General features: G+C 41.5%; 1 protein-coding gene across 8 annotated transcripts in view; it reads right to left on the bottom strand.

The window, feature by feature from the left end:
* The window catches only part of AAK1 (AP2 associated kinase 1), a 1,655,011-nt gene that overhangs the window by 303,040 nt on the left and 1,328,360 nt on the right, over positions 1-23,611 (bottom strand). For all 8 annotated transcript variants that reach the window (XM_044083018.1, XM_044083021.1, XM_044083020.1 and 5 more), the window contains one exon: positions 9,275-9,376. In XM_044083018.1, the coding sequence (XP_043938953.1) occupies positions 9,275-9,376 (102 nt within the window). The remainder of the gene's footprint in view (positions 1-9,274; positions 9,377-23,611) is intronic.

The raw sequence follows: 23,611 nt of genomic DNA, 5'->3' as shown, positions 1-23,611 counted from the left end.
TCTACCTATAAACCTAAGTAAGGATACTGTTTGTTTCATCGTGTCTAGATGAACACCAATGAACTCCAAGCTGTGCACTGGGTTTAAATTTGACATGGCATGATTTATATTTATGCTTAAAGATTTGCAAATCTGGAGCAAAAAGTCCCTGGCTTGGAGGGAGCAGTAAGGAGCCAACTGTCCAGAAATGGAAACACTGGGAATCCTTTGAGTGTCAACCGAGCAGCCACCACTGCCATGCACTTATTATACACCCTGGGGGTTGTGGTGAGTCCAAAAAGCAGGGCTCTGAACTGGAAGTAACTGTCTCCCAGCAGAAAGATATTTTCAGGATTGCCTGTCTATTTTGATGTGGTAGATCCTGAAGATCTATAGAGCACATCAAATTATCCTTGTGAAGAAATGGCAAAATGGATTGTATCTTGACCATTCAGAACTTTGCTTTCTTTACAAACTGATTTAAATTGTTTAGATTCAAAACAAGTCTCCCATTTTCTTTTGTACTAAAAAGTGTGAATGAGATCAGAATCCTACCCAATCTTGAGGGAAATTTTGGATGACCTTTTGTCTAGCAGTTTAAAAATCTCTTGTGCTGCTGCCTTCCTCTGACTCGGTGAGATGTCAGGAAGTTTCTTCCTTATGGTAGGAGGAAGAAGGGAAAATGGCAAGTAATAACCTTTGGATATTATGCTTAGCATCAAAGAATCTTGTGTTATATTTGCCAGGCAGCTGGGTGCAAGGACAATTGACCCCGACTGTCTCCAGAGTTGGACAGTCAGGCAGCACTTCAGGAGCATTGGAAAGGCTTGTCTAAGAAGGAATCCCAGAAGCCCTGACCTTGCAGACCTCCTCTGCCTCTAGGGTGACATCTGCCATTGAAATTTACCCCTCTGCCTCTGGAGGAACTGTCACCGTGTGGATCTTGGAAAGGACCCTGAGATTTGCAGAAGCAAATCTTCTTACCACCTCCTTAATTCCTAGAAAAAGGTTTGTTGAGGTATAGAAAACTTGACTCCTACGGCAGACAAAGTCTTTTCATTTTCATCACTGCCGATCAGCATCTCTTTAACTGATGGCCCAAACACAGAAATGCCATCAAAGGGGGCATTAATAAAAGACATTTTAAAGGGTTCCACAGTCACAAAGCTGCATCCAGGCATGTCTCCTTAAGGCAATGCCGGAAACGGCTGCTCATAAGGTGCCTTCAGCTGTGTGAGAGATCAACCTCATCGAAGTGTTTGACATGGACAAAAAAGAGTGGCCAGCTGAGAGGATGTTCTTTTGAAGTCCTCAGCAGACATGGACTCTGACATTATCTGAAAGTTCCTTGGTCAAATCTCTTTGAAGCCAAATGAGACAGGTAATTTAATTTAATTACCTCAGGGCAAAGGTTGCAGAGGCAAGAACTCACTTTCCAAACCTGTCCAATGCTCTAGATTCCCTGTTAGGCAGGTGGACAATAGAGCTTTGTTCTGCTAGCTCCTTCCTGGTGGCTGCCACCACAGCATCTATCGGGACCCCTTTGCTCTGTTGTAGCATGTCGGGGGAGGGGTGCCAAAAACTTGTCGGGTCTCTATGGAATAGGATCAACAGTATTCGGCTTCTTCCAAGCCTGAAAGACCACCAAGTCAATAAGTTTGGCTGCTAGAGGGGTAACCTAAGACGTAGATGGGTCAGAACCAAAAGCCTCCAAAAATACCAATTCATCTGGTGAGGGGTTTTGGGAAGACCAACCACCTTTATGTTGCAAGATCTCTAAAGTATCTCCAAAGAAGATGTCATCAGCTGGTGAGTTGGGGGATCCTGCTCCTTCATCAAATTCAGTGTCATCTGTGACAGACTCCAAACAGGAGTCGATGTGTCTCCTTTTACATTTTCTCTTCTAAAGAGCTTCCTCTGTGGGATGCTCAGGTTAAGTCCTGGAAGACAGGGGAAGTTCCTCCATAGGAACTGGTTGGACACTTACTGATTCTGGCTATCACTATGGAATAGACCTGTGCAACTCAGAGCTAGGATCCGATGGGGGAAAGGTTGTTGAGCCAAGATATGAAACAGTGGTTCTGTGTGGAGAGATAAAACCCTTTCTACCACCTCAAAGGGCAGATGGACCGGGGGGAAACTCCAACCAGCCCCCTCAGAGCCAAAACTCCTGAGGAAGACAGACCCAGAACCTCTGCGGATCTCAGCCTTGGTGGCAGAAACAAATCCGAACTGTCGATGGCTGAGGCTCCGAAAGGAAGGGACGGATCTGACAAAATCAGAGCTGAGTCCATCCCCTCAGCTGCAATGATGACACTTTGGCTCCAAGACCCACTCTGATCTGATGGTAACAGAGAGAACTGGTCAAGGAAATAGCTGGAGTCAAGGAAGAAGCTTTCCTTGGATCCAACACAGGACCCTCGGGGATCTCAGATCCTGAGATTCCAAAACCATGGGATGGCTCGGAGAAGGAGAAAATATAGCTGCAGAAGTTGTAGGCATACTCACAGAACCGGTACTGGATGGAGTTGGCAAGACCCCCATCTGAATCTGTGATGTAAAACTTTCAGATCATCCTATCCACATCTGCTTCTGACAAGCTCTTGGACGAACTACAGGAGGAACTGGAAGAAAGTCTAGAGTGCTTCTTATGTGTCTGAAGCAGCTTCGAAGGTGGGGTAGGAGAAAAGGTCTTTATAGCATACTCCGGTGTAGTGCTCCTTTAGAGAATACTCTGTTTAGGATCCAAGTCTCTAGGATCTGAAGGTACAGAGATAGGACTTACTGTAATGACTGCAGTCGATGGTCTGAGATCCAAAAGCTTCGGATTAATGGTCTGGGCTTAGAATCCTAAATCTTACTGGACTTTGAAAGCAACTTCGAAGAAGACCTGGGGGACTTCATAGTAGCGTGCTTCCTATGCTCCAGGGGAGCTGATTTCCTGTGTTTGGAGGGGGTTTGAGCCCATAAAGTAGTAGTAGGAGTAGCAGCTGGTAAAAGCCCCCTTAACAGGAGTTTATTGCGATGATCTGCTAAGGCCCTGGGATTAAAGGTTGCACAGATCTTAAAACTGGTATTCAGATGATGAGTCCCTAAACAATACACACACACACTCCTTGATGGCATCTGAAATAGGGGTTTTATGTCCACAAGTGCACTTCTTAATCCCTGTGGGTTTCTCCAATATGGTGACAAGAGGGAAAAACTACAGCAATAACAGGAACAAGACCAACATTAACAGCAGAGAAAGTTCAAAATACCAACAATAGTAAAGGACAGTGCTATTTAAAATAGTAGAAAGAGAGGCACCTAACACCAATGATAAACTGAAAGGGAGCGAAGTGAAGTAGAGGACTGTTCAACGGTTAAGTTTTCATACAAAAACTTTACTACCGCCCACAAAAACAAAAAAAGACAAAATTTGTCGAGAGCTAAGGAAACCTGCGTCTGTTCGCAAAGACAGCAAATGAGATCTGGGGCTTTGGTGATACAGCAGAGCATTATGGGTACAGGGAGGAACTTGAGAGCTGGATCCTAAGTCTGAAGTAAATCATGGGTGAGGTTCCACATATTCTTTAAAAAGGACATTTGTTTTAAAACTCTTCGTGAAAGAGAAAAATTTCCCCAATATAATGGCAGGATGACCAAATGTGTTCATAGCTCTCAATGTAAACATATTTTGAAAGTAGGTACATTTCATCTCAACAATTTTAGGGTGATAAAATTATCAAAAAAGTATTACTATGGCAGTAAATTTGTTATTTATTTAGCTAAGTGCCAAACCTGTACATGCTTCTATATAGGGAAAACAAAGAGCAGTTTACAGGCAAGGATCTTTCAACATTATGATATTCGGAAGAAAGACTTGAGGGATGCATTGTTTAAGCATATTGCTTAACATAATGGCCATTCAGTCAAATTTGTAATTATGGACCACGTGGATTTAGGGGATAGAGGGGTCCATTTGACGACTTCTTAGAATTAAAAGAATTAAAGTGGCAGCTCAGAACTAACATCACTGTTTACCCAGGGCTAAATGAAACAGTTACTATTTGTAGTACCTTAAAATTAAAAGCAGCACTTGCTTTTTAACTGCATGCTGTAAATCTCTCTCAGAAAGTATATTGCTTTTTTATATTTTTTATTGAATCTTATTCATATATATTTTAACTTGTATTTTTTTACAAAGTTTTATTTTGAGTTTTTGTAATGAGACCAATTATCCAATTAGGTCATTTTTAAACAGAATTTAAGTGTACTTTGCTCAGCAGTCATTATTCTGATGAAGTCCTAACATTTTGGAAGAAAGCACAATCTGATTTAAATAAAAAAAATATGCTATACTTCCACTGCCGTCAAGTATACATTTTCAAAACTTTCACTCAGACATCCTATTCTTCCTCCTTCTCCTGACTCCTACAACTTCCTACTCTCCCTCTTATTTTTCTTTTTTCACTTTAAATATTACAGGTTATCTACCTCCCAGAAATAGTAATGCTTAATCTATCATAAACCTATAACTTTGGCATACTATACAGTTTTAAATAACTTCTGCTGACTTTTATTTCTGTAATACACTGCATTCATTTTGATGGGATACATTTATGGTATTGTGAAATTGTTTGTAATAACTTCTGATGACTTATTTCTGTATTATCCTGGACTAATTGTGATGCAATTGTTACTTGCATTGTTTCTGTGTGTGTGTACATATGGAGCTTTTGTCCCTGAGCCTCCACTGATAAAGGGCTCATACTGGCCCAATGGGATTTTCCTGGTTAACAAACTGCAAATAAATAAATAATTGCGTCTGTTAGATGGAGTGATCAGGTCTTCATGCCGCTTCTTATTTTTTTGTCTTTCACAAGTTTGTGTATCTGTTTTTGAATTTCACTGAGGCTGCTTATTCTGTTTTTTTTTTTTTTGCCAAAACTGGATTAGGAGATAGAAAATCCCTTGGACAAATAGGAAAAAGGAGGGATGAAAAATCAGCTTGCCTCTTTCACTATACTTTTTGGTCACCTCAGCAGCACAGGGGCCAAACACAATTTCTATCCAAGGGAGAATTTAAAACCTAATTTATGTCATCATCTAAGAGGTTCTCAGAATATAGCCAAGCAAACCTCCTCAAAACAGTAACGGTGGCTGCAGCCCTAGAAGTAGTATCAACATAGTCATACACACATTGCAATCAATGAGTAGTGGCCTGTGCAACAGAAAAAAACAAATTATTTAAAGCAGAGTTTTTCTCACAAGAAGAAACTGCAGATAAAACATCCCTAATACTTTACAATTTGATAGAAAAACATATGAGCCTGACAATTAAAAATTCTGAAAATCAACGTTGCAGACATATACACTTTTTCTCATACCTATCAATAATTTTCCAATCCTCATCAGAAAGGGTAGGATAGGAATGAAAGTAAGCAGCAATGGAATCAACAAGCCTGTAGCTGCTGGGTTAGGACTGGGAATAGTGTATAAAAAATTAAAACACTGAGTAACTTTATAAACCCTATCTGTCTATTTAAGGGTAGATGGCTAACTATGAGTAAACTTGCAGGCAGTAACACACACATCCTCTAAAGCAGACAGAACAGGAGGAATTGGTGTAGGTTCTGGAAAATCCTTCTGTAACAACTCATAGTATTTTCTAAGGGACGGAGAAACATTAGTGTTATCCCACTGAAAACACTGGCACACTCTAGGAATAGTCTCAGAGAAAGGGAACCCTCCACAGGAAGAATAGGAAACTGAGCCCTCCTCTGAGTCTGACTCAGAAATCTGAGGAAGAAAACCTGTATCCATCCTGCATCTTCCTGTTCAGATTCAGAACCTTTAATCTCTTCAGGAAAAGAGAAATCCCTCTTACTTTTATCAGAAACTACTTTACAAGAAGGATCAACAGCCTGAATTAAACCCTGAGCCAGATCCAGTAAATTACTCATATCCAAAGAAATTTGAGGAGTGGTAAACTACTCTTATCCAAAGAAATGTGTTCAGTGTCAGTGGTGCATCAGGTGGCACACTTGTTTTGAGGGTGAGTTTGCATATGGTTAAGGTCTTTACCTCACAGATACAAGAAACAGGGTTTGATTCTGTCCTTTGGTTATTAGCTAAGCTTGTAATAATTTGCAGACTAATAGCCTAGTATTTACCTATGAACCTAGGAGTATATACACACTTTCTTTTCTGCTTCTTTTTGACTGAAAAATGGGGTCAGCCATGTTATTAATGGCATCAGCTACTTCGCTAGGGATGGACATAGCATTTTGACACAAATGAGAAATTTTCTCTGATCCCTCTCCCAAGACAGACAAGAGTGGCTCTCCACTGCCCACTTCTGAAACTACAAAGACAGAAAAATAAAAGTTGGATTTGACCTGAAAATCAAAATGCACTGTTTCTCCTCTCCTTCTGGTTTCTTGCAACCTTCCATCAGCTGCCTTCAGAGGGCTTCTCTTTATCCAATGGGCTTTCTTTCCTCCCCAGGACTAAGTCCAACCTATGCTCAGGGCTGGTAAGGAAAATGAGGTGCATTGGGCATCATCATAGTGCTGGCCAAGGAGAGTTTTCCATGCCACAGCTTTCCATCCCATTTTCTATACTAGTAATGTCCAAGGCCTGATGGGCTGGCATGCCATAATGCATCAGCAGCAACTCAGCCACTGCCCAGGCACTTTAAGGAATATACTCCATGTGTCCCCAGCCCCCAACTAGGGATCAGCTTGTGAGGCACTTCTGACTGTGCATCCTTCCCCACCAAAACGGACATGCCCATACTACCCATACCAGTGCTTATGAAGCGTGAGCTTCTAGTCTAACCCATTTTCACTTCGGACATAGATCAACAAAAACTGAAATGCAATTGTTGACTGGAGAACAACATGCTGCAGATCTAACAGATGCACAGTATGGAACAAACAAACAGTTTTCCACAAATACTTCAGAAAATGCTGAAAAGATTGCCAATAGCCAATTTCTCCTATGAGGCCAACAAGTGGCAAACAATAAGTGGAGAACTGCAGAGGGCAGAAGGCATTACAAGCAAAGGAAGAAGATTGGGAACATTTTTCTCTGTCAAGCTAAGACTTATGATCTTAATCCTAATGGTCAAAAGAAGTTAAATCATACCACGGCAAATCAAAAAGTTATTTAAGCATTAGGCTGATTTCCGAAAGGCACCCACAATGTGGCAGCATTAGCATCTAAAAAGTTGTTCTCTAATCCATTCAGTATTTTACTAGGAGTACCATGCAAACCAAATGATTTTATATTTTATTTATTTATTTATTTAAATTTGTTGACCGGGAGTGTCCGACTGGACGTAGGTCCATTTTCAGTGAAGGCCCGGGGAGAAAAGCTCCACAGTTAAAATAAACAGACAGTATTTACATTGGATTACATAGTGATTAACAATTTACATAGCAATTACTTACAACATATTTACAGATGAAGAACATAGTACATCAGTAGACAACTAGAATCTTTATCTGTGAAGTGCATACCAGACATTAACAAATGTTACAAGAAGAAGTAGTAGTTCGTGCTGTATAATAAGTACTGGCTTATGAGCATCTGAGCTTGCTATAATCAAGGTAGTTAGTGGAGTGGAAAGAAAGGTAGTGGTTGGATGGGGTGGATGATATTAGAGTGGGAGTTGCAAGGGCATAGCCAGCATGTTTTTAGTTGCACTTTTAGTAAAGTTTTGAAGTGGGTGCATGATGGTATGGAGGTAATTGTGGGTGGGAGTGAGTTCCATAATTTGGCTATGGCGCAAGAGAATAGTGCTTCACCAGCAGAGTTATTAGCTTTAGTGATCTGCAAGTGATTTTTGCTGCTGGATCTTAGTGGTCTGATGGAGCAATAGGGTTGGAGTAGATTCTGGAGGGATGGGACATTTAGTGGATGGTTTACTAGTTTGTGGGCGAGTGAGAGTTGATACCACTGAAGGAGGTGAGGGAGTTCAAGCCAGCCCAGTTCAGCAAGTGAGAGACAGTGGTGACTACGGTAGGATGCCCCTGTGGCGAATTTGGCGATTTTGTTGTAGCAGGTCTCTAGCTTGTTTAGATCACATTGCCTTAGGTTGGTATATATTGGAGAGGCATAAAGTAGGGTGGAGATAAGGTGGGAATTTGCTATTGAAATCTTTGCTGCTTTGGTGAGAAATTGCTTATTTCTGTGTAATGCTCCTAGTTTTTTGTGGACTTTTTTTATAGTCATGGATATGTGAATGTCAAATTTTAGTTTATTGTCTATTTCCACTCCTAGCAATTTGGTGTGTTCACTTAGGTATATAGTGGTGTTGTCTTTTGCCGTGATGTTAAAGTGAGAGTTGTTTTGAGTATGTTTGGTGGGTTGGAAGATGAGTAGTTTAGTTTTGTTTGGGTTGAGTATTAATCGGGCATCGGATAACCATGTTTCAACAGAGGAAAAGGCTTCCTGTGTGACTTTTTGCAGTTTTGGTAGGAACTGGGCTGAGCAGATGATGGTTGAGTCATCTGCGTATTGTATAAGTGTGCCATGTTTGCTGGCAGAGGCTAGATTATTGGTGTGAATAGAGAAGAGTAGGGGTCCAAGGATGGATCCTTGGGGAACCCCTATGGAGACAGGTAGTTGGGGAGATATGTCATTCTGCCATACAACGGATTGTTGGCGGCCAGACAGGTAACTCTGAAACCAGTTGGTGACCGATTGTGAGAAGGATAGGTTATTGAGGACAGAGATAAGTTGTTTGTGTGGGACCATGTCAAATGCTTTAGATAGGTCTAGGAAAGTAGCAGAGGAGAGAGAGACATTGTTTTTAATTGTACTTATTTTTATATATTTTTTAATTATATGTATATATATATAAATAAATATATATATATATATATATATATATATATATGTATATATATATAAATAAATATAAATATAAAAAAAATATATATATAAATCTTTATATATTTTTATAGCCATTTATTTTAATTGTACTTATACTTTTATTGCACTTAACACTGAATATTGCTACAGAATCACCTGCTAGAAAGAATTTGTACACATTTATGCAAAATGTACAGAAGCAAAACTGCTATCAAAATGCTGATCAGTGTTAGTATATTTAAAAATGTTATTTCTAAAATATAATCATTTTTAATCATACATTCATAAGCATTGTACAGGAGCCTGTACTGGAATTCTATTTATAGATGCAGTGAAGATGAAAAAAAAATATCAATTAAGCACTCGGTGTTCTCCCCACCTGCTGCATGACATACTGACCCGTTTCACTAATTTCATCCACATCACTAACCTGTTCTGTTTGAAGCTACCGAGTCAGTCTGAGGTGTAAGTCGCTGAGGCATTGGGGGTTCAAGTCCAGGTATTAGTGACTCAATGGCTATGTCAGGTTTTCCTTTAGTGTGAAAATATATCCGCAGAGAAGGAAAATGGAATAAAAAAACAAACATGACATTCAGAAACACCACAGTATTATAGTTTTCATAGCAGAAGTTTGCTATACATTCTGAAGCAACAGCTAACAAAATGACATGCAAGAGAAATCCCATTTAAAAAAAAGAGAGGTTCCACATTGTTGTATTCACTTTCTGATGTGTATGTTAGTTTTCATGCCATTAAAATGAAGTCTACAGCTATAATGTTCATTTCATTCCAAGTTAAACAAAGCATTTCACAACATATAAAAAAATTAGAAATTGCTAGTTAAGATAACAGCTACAGTATTTTCAGCACACTTACCTTAACGCAGGTAGGTTAACAACTCAGACCACTAGATAAGGACAGGTGTTTCAGATGTACTATGCCCTCATCAGCAAATCTTAACTGGGAAACCTAAATTATGCTCATAATCATTCAGCTTAAGTTGTAATACACTGCAACAGGTTTATAGAAAACTCAATTTACCCATGCGGAGGGGCTCTAGAGCGATTATGTGAGCTGCACTTTCATGGATAAACAGTCTACAGTCTACAGCCTACTAAAATCTGAATTATCCATACCTAGTATGATGCACTGTTATATGAAATAAACGGGAAGTGAGACTATAGCCACAGTAGCCCATACTACAAAAAGCTGGAAGCATACAATCAAAGGGGATCATGAATCTTAAATGAAATCATTCATGTTCAAATACTCCATCTTTTCCAGAGTCAAGGGGGAGCTACAGCACATCCTAGCAAAAAATAAGTGCATGACAGGGAACCTGTTCTGACATTATGCCAGTCCACTGAATGAGTCACACCACATGCTCACATATCTTACAGGAACTTAAAAGGACTGCCAGTTCAACTATCAACATATCTTTGGGGACTATAAGGAAATTACATATCTAGACAGAAACCTACAAAGACACAGAAAGGACACTCAAACTCCACACAAAAAGCAACCCAGCCAAGATACAAACTGGTAATCAAGGAATATGAGACAGAAATACTAACCCGTGTATCACTATGCAACCATGAAATGAAGTCAAGCATCATACTATGAAGCTACTATATACAATTTTTTTGTATATAAACAGTGACCAACACGAAATCAAATTTTTCAGTCAGGCAGCATTCTGACAGCACATGTATAAATGTGTCTAGCTACAATCAGCTTGAAATCAGTGCTGGTGAAGTATAATATAAAAAAGATTTTTAAGTAAAAAAAAAAAAAAAAAGTTATCCACTTGGCGGACAGCATTCTTCTGAAGTGTACCCAGAAGTGGGTTGTGACCAAAGAATCTTGCCAAACTGACCTGAACCAGATTCACATCTACGAGTATGATAAAGTGGTGCTGGGTGGGTGGCAAAAACAAATTGATATAATGGAATTAAGCAAGGCCTCTGAATGCACTCACATATGAGACTGCCGGAGGAGCAAAGAAGGGTGAAGGCTCCTTGAAAACCAACAAAATGTGTTTACAAATGGATGCACAGAACGGAATGAATAACCTGGCTATGGTGGTAAAGTAAAAAATGCCCAAGATAAAGTTGGTAACTACTCGTGTTCCAGAGATGTCAATCCTGGGCTCTGCTCTCCTCAATGCGCATAGGGTAAAGAACACAATACATGTACTTGCAAATGACATCAAATTCTGAAGCACAAAGGACGATGAGGCCATCTGCATATGCAAAGAGATGGCAGCTCATATTTAGCATGTCATTTTACAGTACTAAATCTATGAAACAATGCTGGAGATAAACTGGAAAGGAGTAACTACAGACAACTGGCCAGAAAAAAGCCCATCCCCCACAGCATTTCTGGTGTTGCATTACTTGCCTCTTTCCCAACAATTACCATAAACACTACTCAATACTGTCCAAGTGCATACTATTTTTATCTTTACTTTTGAAATAAAGGCAGAGATATGTTTTTAATTTAAAACTTTTAATTAAAATAGCCTTTGTTGACCACGTAAGTCCCACTAAGCTGGTAATGTCTTTTCAGGAGAGATCATTGTTGGTATTTATACTAGGGGTAATTGGGCCAGGGCAATGGGGAACTCTGTCCTTCACTATTTTCGATACCTCGGGTGGATGCAAAAAATCTCACAGCACCTACCATTAATGCAGACAGATAGGGTCTTGTTTTAACATGTCATCCAAAGGACGACATTCTCAGGAGTGCATACAGGAGACCTGGGGGCCAGTCGTGGGACAGTGCATCTCTTGGAGACCACCCTGGCTGAGGAATGATGCTGAAGAGTAGATATTTAGTGTTGAAAGGTAAAGTAAAATGATTTCAGCAGGGTCTTCTCCACTTCAGAAAAATGCTGAAAGCTACCTTGCTGTTGTGGAGAGATCATTCACGTGGGAGCAGTACTTGTCCTCTATCACGGTGGAAGATCCCAGTATATGCATTGCTATAAGAAAGAGGTGCATCAACAAGGTCCATTTCCCCATACCTTCACGGTTTATCTGTGCAATGGACAAGAAGGTGTTCCTCCTTGCTCGTTTACGTACCATACAACTGTTATGTTGTCAAGAGTAATGGATACTACACCCAAAGGGAGGGAGCGAGCCCTGGAAAGGCTTTAACACTAGGAAGAGCACTCTCATCTCAAGAATGAAGTACAATACTGCCTCTTGGGAAGTTCAGGATATCTGGACCATCCTGTTTTGATAATGCCCCACCCCCACCCCAGGACAGAAGCATCAATGGTCACTGTGGCATGTGGGTGTGGTCTGATAAACTGCATTCGTCCACCAAAGTAGACTTTGCTGTAGGCCTTTGAAATTTTAATCCTGTGATTTATGGTTTGCAAAAATTAATTCCGCTGGCTTTGAAGGGTACACTGCATGATCTGCACATTGAGAAGTGCGTAAGTGACCATTTGAAATGAGGATGCTATGAGTCTTCTCTATGCCTTCACGATTTTCACGTAGAGGTAGGCATACTAAACAGCACATCCAATTCTCTGCATGAAGACAGGACATGATGGACTGCACAGTGATCATCTTAAGAGACTTCTTCACAAATTAAGTTGATTAAGTTAAGAATTGTCCTGAGGTCTTTTGTCTTTTTGGGCACTAAGAAGAAATGGAAACTCTAGAACCCTAATAATAGCAAAGTACAGTTTTGTACCTACCATAAATGTAGATGTTCGAAGATCCACATTGCTGCAGTCCTAACACTTGGGTAGTCCGCTGTCCCTCGGTCGGCCCGAATATCAGAGTATAAGGCTGACGTAGGTCAAGGCGCATTTGACTGACATCAGAACGTCAGGGTACAAATGCGCATGACCGACGTCATATCCTCAGTCTTTTCTTGCCCCAGATGTCAGAAGACCCTAAAAAGAAAGGTCAAAACCCATAGACAACAACTAAACAACCAAACAGCCTAACACCAAAAATATGTACAATATATACAACATATACAATATACACAATATACCTGAGATGGATAACCCAACCCACACAACCACCTCAAACTACAGAGGGGAAGGAGGGAGGGTAAATTGGACTGCAGCAATGTGGATCTTCGAACATCTACATTTATGGTAGGTACAAAACTGTACTATGTTCTTCATCTCACATTGCTGCAGTCCTAACACTTGGGTAGAATCCCAAAGCAGAGGCAAGGGAGGATGGCTAAACTATAATGAAGCAGGAGCTGCCAAAATGCCCTGCAACACAGCAGTGGCAAAACCAGCCCTGGATTTAGAGTACAATGGAAGGTGGTAATGCCTAGAGAAGGTATGCACTGAACTCCAAGTGGCTGCCTCCAAAATATCCTTAGTTGCCACCCCCCCAAAAAAGCTGTTGAAGTGGCAGTAGCCCTAGTGGAATGAGGCCTAATCCCAGCTGGAATCTCTTTGCCATGATGGGAATAACAGAAAGCAATGCAAAATCCAATCCACTTAGAAATAGTTTGTTTTGACACGGCCTTGCCCTGAGAGCACAAAGCAAAAGGAACTAATAACTGCTGATATTGTCTGAACCCTTTTGTTCTGTCCAAATAATATCGCAACTGCCTGTGAACATCTAAAGTGTGCAAAATCTTTTCCCCTTTATTTTGGGGATTTGCATAAAAAGTAGGCAAATGAATAGTTTGGTTTAAAGCCACACTAGAAACCACTTTAGGCATAAAGGAAGGATTAGTACGTAAAGATACCCTATCCTTATGGAAAATTAAGAAAGGCTCAACTGCCATAAGGGCCTGCAATTCAGAAACCCTTCTTGCAGAGGTAATGGCCAACAAAAAAGCAGACTTCCATGATAAATATTTCAACTCAGCAGTAGCTGCAGGCTCAAAAGGTTGTAGAGTGAGTTTCTCCAACACAAAATTGAGATCCCAAGCAGGAGTAGGAGCCCTTCGTGGGGGTCTTATATTCTTTGCCCCTCTAAGAAATTGCTTGAACAAAGGATGAGAAAACAATGGTGGGTCACAGTCGTAGTGAGCTGAAATTGCTGCAGCATGAATCTTAATAGAAGAGAAGGACAAACCTTTGTCCAACAACTCAGTAAGATATTGAAGAGCCACACTTAAATTAGGCTCAGAAACATCCAAATCCTTAGCTGCACTCCAAAACAAAAATCTCTTCCATTTATCTGCGTACACTTTCCTTGTACTAGGCCTTCTAGCTTCCAAAATCACATTCAAAACTTGTTGTGGAAGTTGAGACCCTCTATGGTCTAAAACAGAATATGCCAGGCTGTTAGGTGAAGAGAGTGAAGTTTGACATTGAGCAAATGACTGTCCTCCTGGGACAACAGATGTGGAATCAAAGGCAAAGGCCATGGAGGCTTCCGTACTAGACTACTCAGTAATGGGTACCAGTGCTGTCGAGGCCAATTTGGAGCTATCAAAATCATCCTTGGCTTGTCCTGTCTGACCTTCAGAAGTACCTTTGGGAGGAGAGGCAGAGGTGGAAAGGCATACACATGAAGATTTTTCCAACTGAAAGAAAGAACATCCACTTTCCAAGCTGTGGGATGAAACCTCTTTGTGCAAAACTTTGGCAGCTGGTGGTTTAGTGGAGAAGCGAACAGATCTATGTCTGGAGTTCCCCAGGACACTGTCAATTTCTGAAATACATGAAGATCCAGTTTCCACTCGTGGGGATCCATGATTTGTCTGCTTAACACATCTGCTAAGGAGTTCTGTGCTCCCGGCAGAAACCTTGCCTGAAGACTTAGTTGTAAACTGAGAGCAGTCTCCCACAAAATCATTGCTTGCCTGCATAGAGGATAAGAATGTGTTCCCCCTTGCTTGTTGATGTACCACATGACAGTTGTGTTGTCTGTTAGAAGCAACACCTGCCCTGGAAGAAGTAAATCCTTGAAAGCTATTAATGCAAACTGGACTGCTAACATCTCCTTCAAGTTGATATGTAGATGCTGTAGTCTGACAGGCCACTTGTCTTGTATCCACTTTCCGTTTAGATGAGCCCCCCAAGCTTTGTCTGAGGCATCTGTCGTTAAAATTTGACTCGCCTCTGGCCGGGTCACAGAGTCCCTTGCTTAGGTGACATTCCTGAGCCCACCACAAAAATTCCTTTTGAATGTAAGGTATTATTGGAATGACAGTGTCCAGATCCTGGCAGTGCTGTGTCCATACATTTTTGAGATACCATTGCAACTTCCTCATATGCAGTTTGGCATTGGGAAGCACCAGAATACAAGATGCCATGAACCCTAAGGCTTGAAGGACTGTCCTTGCAGTCAGCCCGGACTGAATAGATAGATGATGGAAGTAAAGGGAAAGATTCTTTTGTTTGTCCGGGGTTAGAAAGGCCATCTGGGATGCTGTATTCAGTCTTACACCCAGAAAGCACATGTCTTGAGAGGGTACTAGACTGGACTTTATTTCGTTCACAGAATACCCCAGGCATCTTAGCACTGCTATCACATATTCCAAATGACGAAGGAGCTCGTCCTTCCTTGAGCCAGAATCAGGCAATCGTCCAAATAAGGATAGATTTGTATTCCTTTCAGCCTGAAGAAAGCTATCACTGGAGCCAGAACTTTCGTAAATACTCTGGGCGCAGTAGATAAGCCAAAGGGCAATGCAGAGAACTGACAGTGAGAAGTCCCAGTCCGAAAACGCAGATACTTCCTGCAACTTAACCTGATAGGAACATGAAGGTAAGCCTCCTTGAGATCCAAAGTTACCATCCAGTGATCCTTGCCCAGCAGCGGTAAAAGCTGTTGTAACGTCAACATTTTGAACTTGGGCATGTCCAGATAAGTGTTGAGGATATATAAATCCAAAATTGGTCTCCACGTGTTCCCCTTTTTTGGCACAAGGAACAGGCGAGAATAAAATCCTAGGCCCCTTTCTGGCATAGGAACCGGCTGTATGGCCCCTATTTGGAGTAACAGAGAAATTTGCTTGTGAGCCTCTATTCTTTGTTGAGGAGGAATGTCTGGCATGCCTTTGAAAGGAGGCAAGGTATGGAAATAAAACCTGTAACCGTGATGTATGATATCCAATACCCATCTGTCTTGGGTAATCAAACTCCAATTTTCTTTGAAAAGTGCCAACCTTCCTCCCAAAGGTGCCGCCAGGCGAGAAGGTTCTGGCAGCTGAAAAGGTAGGTCATTGGGTCTGTTTACGAAAGGACTGACCCCTGCCCTCACCCGAAGACTGTGCAGGAGAACTCCCTGTTCTAGGCCTGAAAGAGCCCTGACCTCTGCCCCTGCCACGTCTAGATCTACCCCTAGACTGGGAATCATAAGAAGGATATGTCCACCCCTTAGTAGGCCAATTTCTACTAAACTTTGGAGGCTGAACCTGCAAAAAATCCTTAACAGTCTGCATAGACTTAGCCTTGTCTTCCATTCTCTTTAAAACTGCCTCAACAGGAGAACCAAACAAGACATCAGATTGCAAAGGGCATCCAAAATCCTAGTTTTAACATGGTCAGATAAATTTTGATCCCTCAGCCAGGCATGCCTGCGAAGAACTGACCCAGTGGCAGCCACCCTAGAAGAGGCCTGTACAGCATCAAAACCACATTGCAAAGAATGCTTACCCACCTGTTCAGAAACATGCACTAAATCTTGTAACTCTTTACAATCAATACCTTCCGCCAGAGCATCAACCTTAGATTTCAACTGTGAAAGGAGATAATTTTGATATTTCAACATGTGAAACTGGCAATTCAAAGCTCTCATGGCAAGAGTGGAAGAAGTATAAACTTTCTTTCCCCATCTATCCAAGGCCCTGGCCTCTTTATCTGCAGGAACCGGATTCTTGACAACAGAAGCCTTAACACCCTGAGGCCCCTGGCTAACAGTTTCTGGGTCTGCCCTAGGACTTTTAAAAAGATACTTATGAGCTTCAGGCACCCTGTAATACCTATCTGGTTTAACAGGAGCAGGAGGCAAAGAATCAGGATTAAGAGAAGCCTCTGCAAACACATCTTCCACCACATTCAGAACAGGAGGTATAGCCAAAGGCCTATGCTTGGGTAAAAACAAAAATTCCCTAAGCCTTTTCCTGGAATCAGAGAAGTCCTGACCTTCCCATTTAAAATGCTCTCTCATGGAGTGAAGGGTTTCTGAAAAGAAAAATCCTCAGGAGGAGAAGCAGAAGGAGTAGAATCATCCACATCAGAATCAGAATAATGAGAATACTCCTGCAAGTCTTCAGCCGAAGACTCAGACACAGCCGAAGCCTGCTCATAATCCCCAACACTGGTTCCATCCTAGGCCTCTTATCAGGAGGGGCATAGAGCCTCTAATTAAAGTAATTAAATCTTCTGCCATTTTAAGCATGTGCTTCTTGGGCACAGACCCGAAGAACTAGGAGTGACACCCACAGAAGCTAAACTAGACCTGCCTCTAGGAGAAGCCTTGGAAGCAGAAAGAGGGCCTAGACCCCTTAGGAAGGGAGGGAGTACAGTTATCTGAGAAGCCCCTACAGCCTGACCTGCCTCCTGGGAGGCCACATCCTGTAAAATCAAAGTTTCTCCCTGGGACTCCAGAGAGGCCTCCGTCGGAACCACGGTTCCACTGGCCTCTAAAGAACCGGCGTCCGGTTGGACGACTCCTCTAACCTAGGCTTAACTGCCTTGTCCTTGCGCTTCTTTGAGAAGCGGCCGGAGCATCCGGCGGCATATTGTAATTGCACCGCTCCCCAAAGACCAACCTGGCACAATCAACCTTCGCTTTATAGTGCGTTTATTGAACCTAGCACAAAGCGACACCCAACAACGTCGTGCTCAGGTCCCAAACAAGGTATACACAAATTATGGTAATCCCTATGCGGTATCTGTTTCCCACAAGAAATACAGTTATTCACTTTTTCTGACATCCGGTAAACCACTGAGGCAAGAAAAAAACAAAATATTTCCCAGGGTACTAAACCAACTCTGACTTCGGTCTGAAACTCAATTGAAAAATTTCAGAACGCCGAACGGCACTTGCAATACTGCTTCTGCATCGGACCATGCGGCAAAAAAGACTGAGGATATGACGTCGGTCATGCGCATTTGTACCCTGACGTTCTGATGTCAGTCAAATGCGCCTTGACCGACGTCAGCCTTATACTCTGATATTCGGGCCGACCGAGGGACAGCGGACTACCCAAGTGTTAGGACTGCAGCAATGTGAGATGAAGAACATCCACCCCTACTTCTTGAATGACAGCTTGACAGGAAGCTTATCCAGCCCCAGAAACTTATGTCCTGCTCTGCTCTTTTCTGAGGATTTTGTACTTCTAAAACCATGAGTTCTTAGCCCATTTTTTGAATCTGCTGTATCATTCTCTGAGGGATTGCGAATTTCACCCCAACAGCTATCAGCATTTTGCCTTCTTGCTCACACTTCAACAGCTTCTCCTTAACCGGTGGCACCCCAGTAGCCCAAGGTGATGCCAAAGGGAGCACTGATGAATGTCATCTTAAAGTGGTCCTCGAAGTCTGTAAAACGCAGCCAGGTTTGTCTTCTCATTGTTAAGCCAGAGTCCACCACCTTAGCTGCTCCAGCCATGTCATTGTGCATAAGATGCATGGTTACAGGAAGATGGTGCTTACAATTGCCACTTGGGTTTCCAAATCTGTCAGTCACTCATTTGCAGCTGTTTTCTCCATTATTTTCCTCTGAAATCTAACCATGTGCACTATATAGTTCACAACTCAAAGAACCTACTGGACACTTCTCTAGCCTATGAATCATCCTGGAATCTCTGGTTGGTGGATGGACAGCCTGTGCATCCCCTGGAATATCTTTCATGGTGGCTGAAGCTACCACTATGGAGTCTGCATGAGGTCCCTTTTTTATTTTTTTTTTGGTGGGGGGGGGGGGCTGGTGGTGGTCCACAGCAGTCTGTCTTGTTTCCTATGGAACAGTTCAGCCATGTCTGGCTCTTTCCAAGCCATGCAACAAACCATATCTACCAAGTCTGCCAGTGGCACTACCAAAGCCAAAGTGAAAGAGGACTTGTAAGCCAGCTGTAAGATCTCTTCCTGAGGGGAAGGTTGAGTCTACAGGCCAGAATCCAGTCTCTCATCATTTACAAGGCGTCAATAAATGACGTATCTTCTGGAAGGGACTTGAAAGAAACCTCCCTCTTGTCAAGATCTGTATCCATAGTGGATGACTCCAAAGGTGGATGCCTAGGTGTTTAATCTCACACCACCTCCTTTTCCTCCTTGGGTGTGTGTTGGGGGTTATCTAGATGGAGAGACTCATCCAAACTCTCCTGGGAAGAGGGTAACCAAGATCACAAAAGTCTGGACCTATAATGCTCCTTACTCTTTGGGAGCAAACCTGATGAATGGTCAAAGGCCTCAACTTCGTTGGTGTCTCACAGCAGAATCAATGGCCCTTACATCTGTCCTTGCACAGAGCTTACATACATACATACAAACAAATATTTCAAGCACAGGCATTAATGCCCTCCTAGCTTGCCAATATACCAAAACACTTGTTCCCATAATAAGCATCCAGGCTGTTCGTAAAAATATCTAAACTTGTCAGAGAACTTGCTTTAATATAATTTGGTAGTCCGTTCCATGCATCAGCTACTCTGTCAGAGAACCAATTAGTACACTTCTCATTCCTATAGACTTTCCTACATAGTTTGACGATTCTCTAGTACTTTTTGTTAACCCCAAACATTTCCAAGGTAGTGGTCACTAAATGCCCTATATACCTGAATAAGATCTCCTCTTGGATATCTGTAAGAGACACTGTACAAAAGCTCAGATATTTTAGTCTTTCATAATAACTTAAATTTTCACATCCATGGATACCCTTGGTATATTTCCAATGTACTCTTTACAGTTTACTCATGCTTGTTTTCTTATAGGGTTTCCATATTGTTATTCCATACTCAAGTTTGGGTCTAATGTAACTAACAAACAATGACTTCATTATTTCTGATTTCCTAGACTTTATAAATCTTTTTATACAACCTATAGTTCTACAACTATCATTAACCAATTGTTTGATATGATTAGAAAAACTCATAGCTGAATCTACCCATATAACCAGATACTTAAATGTATTACTTAATTTATTTATTTCCAGTTTGATTACCGGGAAGTCCACTTGGTCAGAGTGACGTTTTCAGTGGAGGCCCGGGGAGAAAAACTCCAAGATACAAAATACAGATTAGGTACAGAAATACACGAATGTCAGTCTCACATAATGGAAACAGTTACAAATACGTACCTTGAAAATATGCAAAATAAGCAGAAAAGCATTGAGGGTGGACTTAATGTTTATACACTTTCTTTATTGTGCACACTCAGACATTAGGTGAGAAGATGTTTTATATACATACTTTTAAGTAAAATAAGGATGCATTATACATGCAGAATTTCAGAAAAGAAATTAGTAATAGAAAGCTATATACAATATTTACATTGTTGAACCATAAGAAATAAGCAGCTAATAGAGAAAGGAGAGCAAAGAAAATGCTCGTGGGAGCACAGCTGAAGGAGAGTTACTGAGGTTATCAATAGCTATTGTTATTGTATTGATAGTTATTGATAGCTAATGGAGAAGGGAGAGCTTAGAAAATGCTTGTGGAAGCACAGCAGAAGGAGAGTTATTGAGGTCTTAGGAACCTGAGGGGGAAAACCCCCAGGAGAATAGCTGAAGGAGAGTTGTTGAGGGCTTAGGAAACTGAGTGGGAAAATCCCCCAGGGGAATAGACTAAGGAAGATTAGGTTGGATGGTGGCAACTGCATTTCCATTTTTTGGCCAGGTGTTTGGTAAGCTGAGTTTTGAAGTTTTCTAAGTTTGAGATAATTCTTAGAGGGGGAGGAAGAGAATTCCATTTTTTGCCTAGAGAAACATGAGGAGAAGTTGGCCTGCTGTACTTTTGGGTTTGGGGATAGCAATTAGGTTTTGATGCTCGGATATGAGAATTCTATTGGGGGTGTAATGAGAGAGGATATTACCGCTGGACACTTAGTCGGGTGATATACAAGTCTTGTGTGCAGTGGTGAGTTGGAGGAAGTCTAAATAGTCTGGGAGTTCAAGCCACTTTAGGGATCTTAGGGTAAGGCAGTGATGGGTAGAAGGATTAGATTTGGTAGCACATTTTGAGATTTTATTATAGCAGTTTTCTAGTTTGGAGGAAATAGAGGAGGATAGGTTAGTTAGCAGGGGGGCTCCATATAATAAGGAAGGCAGTAGATAAGTGGTGGCTAGAGTATTCTTAGTAGTATAAGAGAGGAAGTGATTGTTCCTATACAGCATACCTAGCTTTTGGTGGGTTTTCTTAATATTTTGTTGAATATGGATATCGAACTTGAGATGTTCATCAATAGTAATACCAAGTAGTTTAGCAGAAGGAACCACTTCTATAGCTGAATTAGTTTGACTTAGCACTTTGAAGGAATTTTTGTTGTAGGAGAATGTCTTTGTGGGAGGGAAAAGTAGAATTTTTGATTTGTTTGCACTGAGAGAGAGGTGGTTTTGGCGCATCCAATTTTCGGTGGTTGAGAAGGCAGTTTGTGTTTTAGACAGCAATTCTGAGAGGTTAGAGGCAGAGCAAACTATGGTAGAATCATCTGCATATTGAATAATTTTCGAATCTGGAATGGCAGCATGAAAGTTGTTTATGAGGATATTGATAAGTATGGGTCCTAGGACAGATCCCTGTGGTACGCCAGTTGGGGTAGGTAAGAAGGAAGAGGTAGAGTACTTTCATTTGATTGCCTGAGTTCTACCCGATAGGTAGCTGGAGAACCAGGACATAGTGTTTGGGGAGAGATGGAGCTTTGAGAGGTGATAAAGAAGGTGTTTGTATGAAACAGTGTCGAATGCTTTGGACAAATTGAGCAAAACAGTAGAGACTAGATGTCCAGAGTCTCGGGCTAGAGTGACTGTTTCTAAGAAAGAGAGCAGAGCAGTTATACTACTACGACCTGGGCGGAAACCATGTTGTGTAGGTGTAAGAAGATTGTTTTGGGCCAGGTAAAGCATAAGTTGAAGGTGAATGCACTTTTCAAGGATTTTTTGAGATTGGAGAGAGCAGAGCAATAGGGCGGAAGTTAGAGATGCTGATGTTTTTGCCTCCTTTATGAAGGGGAAGAATATAGGCTGAGTGCCAGAGTTTGGGGACGTAAGATTCCTTAATAGATCTGTTGATTATAATACTGATTGGGAGAGCTCAGGCATCAGCAGCAGAGGGAATGTCAGGAGCATTAGTGCATGGTTTGAGTTTGGATAGAAGTCTTTTTATGGAGTTAGTAGAGGCAGGTTTTAAGTCGAACAAGGGGGGAGAGTTAATAGTGGGTTTGGATGAGGAAGAGAGATGGGCTTGGAGGGTTAATGTTGGGGAAGGTCCTGGTCAGGTCAGACATAGTTTCCAAGAGGAAGAGAGAGGGGCTGGAGGGTTAATGTTGGGGAAGGTTCCTGGTCAGGTCAGAATTAGTTTCTAAAAAGAATGAGTTAAAATCAGAGGTTAGATCAAGGTCCGATTTGCTTGGGTCAGGACAAGGATTATTTTTGGATCCTGGATTAAGCAGCAAGTTTACTGACTTCCAGAATTGCTTGGGGGGTTTTTTTTGTTGTTGGACTGGAGTTTGATGTAGCAGGACTTTTTGTCCTTGGTTATTAGCTGTTTTGCTAGGTTATGTTGCTGTTTGTATTGGAGCAGGGTATTGGGAAGTTTATCTTTTTGGGAGAGCTTCCAAAGTTTGTCCCTTTGGTGCATAATTTTCTTAGTATCTTTGGATAGCCAAGGAGCTGTATTCGTTTTTAACCCTCTTGTGTCTAAGAGGGCCAAAGGAGTTTAGAGTGTCTAGGAAGACAGAGTTGAAGTGTTCTATATCATTGTTAAGAGGAAGGTAGTTTAGTATTTACCAGTTCATTTGTTTGAGAATGTTTGAGAATGATGTGGGATTGAAATTACTGAGGTTATGGGTATAAATATATTGGTGCTGGTGGGAGGAAGAGGTAGTTGAGTGATGAATGCAAGCTGGGAAATGGTCGCTGATGGAATCAGGAGTTGTGCCAGAGTTGGTTATTTTATTTGGATCAGAGACTAAGATCCAGTCTAAAGTGGAACCAGGGGGATTTACTTTGTTAGATCGGTTGACTTGAGTGAATTATCTGAGAGAAGTTGTAAAGTTTGATGGCTAGGGAGGGAGAAGTGCTATTAATTTTGTTCCAGTCAATATTTACATCTCCTAAAATGTAAGTTTCATACTTAATTTTCAGTATAGGCCCATAGGAGAATATCCTCAAGGGAAGAGATATTGTTACCAGGAGAGATATAAAGGGTTATTATAAAGATATTCTTGTGTTTATTCATTTTTAGTAGTCCAGCAGTCAATTCTGTGTTCTGGAAATGTGGAATTGGAGTTTGGAGGGGTATTAAGGTGAAGAGGTTGGAGTATACTAAGGCAGAACAACCCCCTTTCTTATTTGGTCGGTCATTTCTGAGAATACTGAATCCTGGGGTTAGGATCTCAGCATTTGAGATATGGGGTTTGAGCCAGGTTTCAGAGATTGCTAAGATGTCCGGCTGGTTGTGGCACAGCCAACCTTGAAAGTGATGACCTTTGTTGTTAAGACTCTGGGCATTCATGGTAAAGAATTTTAGGGTGTTGTGGGAGGAGGAAGGAGGTAGGGGGTAGGTGTTGCAAGTAGGGGTCTAGGACCAGGGTTGGGGTCGATATCTCCAGCAAGGGCTAGACTGTTAAAGGAGGTATCCATTAGCCATTTGAGTTTAAATAGTG

The sequence above is a fragment of the Protopterus annectens genome, chromosome 9.part0, assembly GCF_019279795.1.
Source record: "Protopterus annectens isolate FY-2018-M chromosome 9.part0, PAN1.0, whole genome shotgun sequence".
NCBI lineage: Eukaryota > Metazoa > Chordata > Ceratodontiformes > Protopteridae > Protopterus > Protopterus annectens.
The sequence above is the reverse complement of the archived record's forward strand: the minus strand, read 5'-3'. Positions and strand labels throughout refer to the sequence as shown.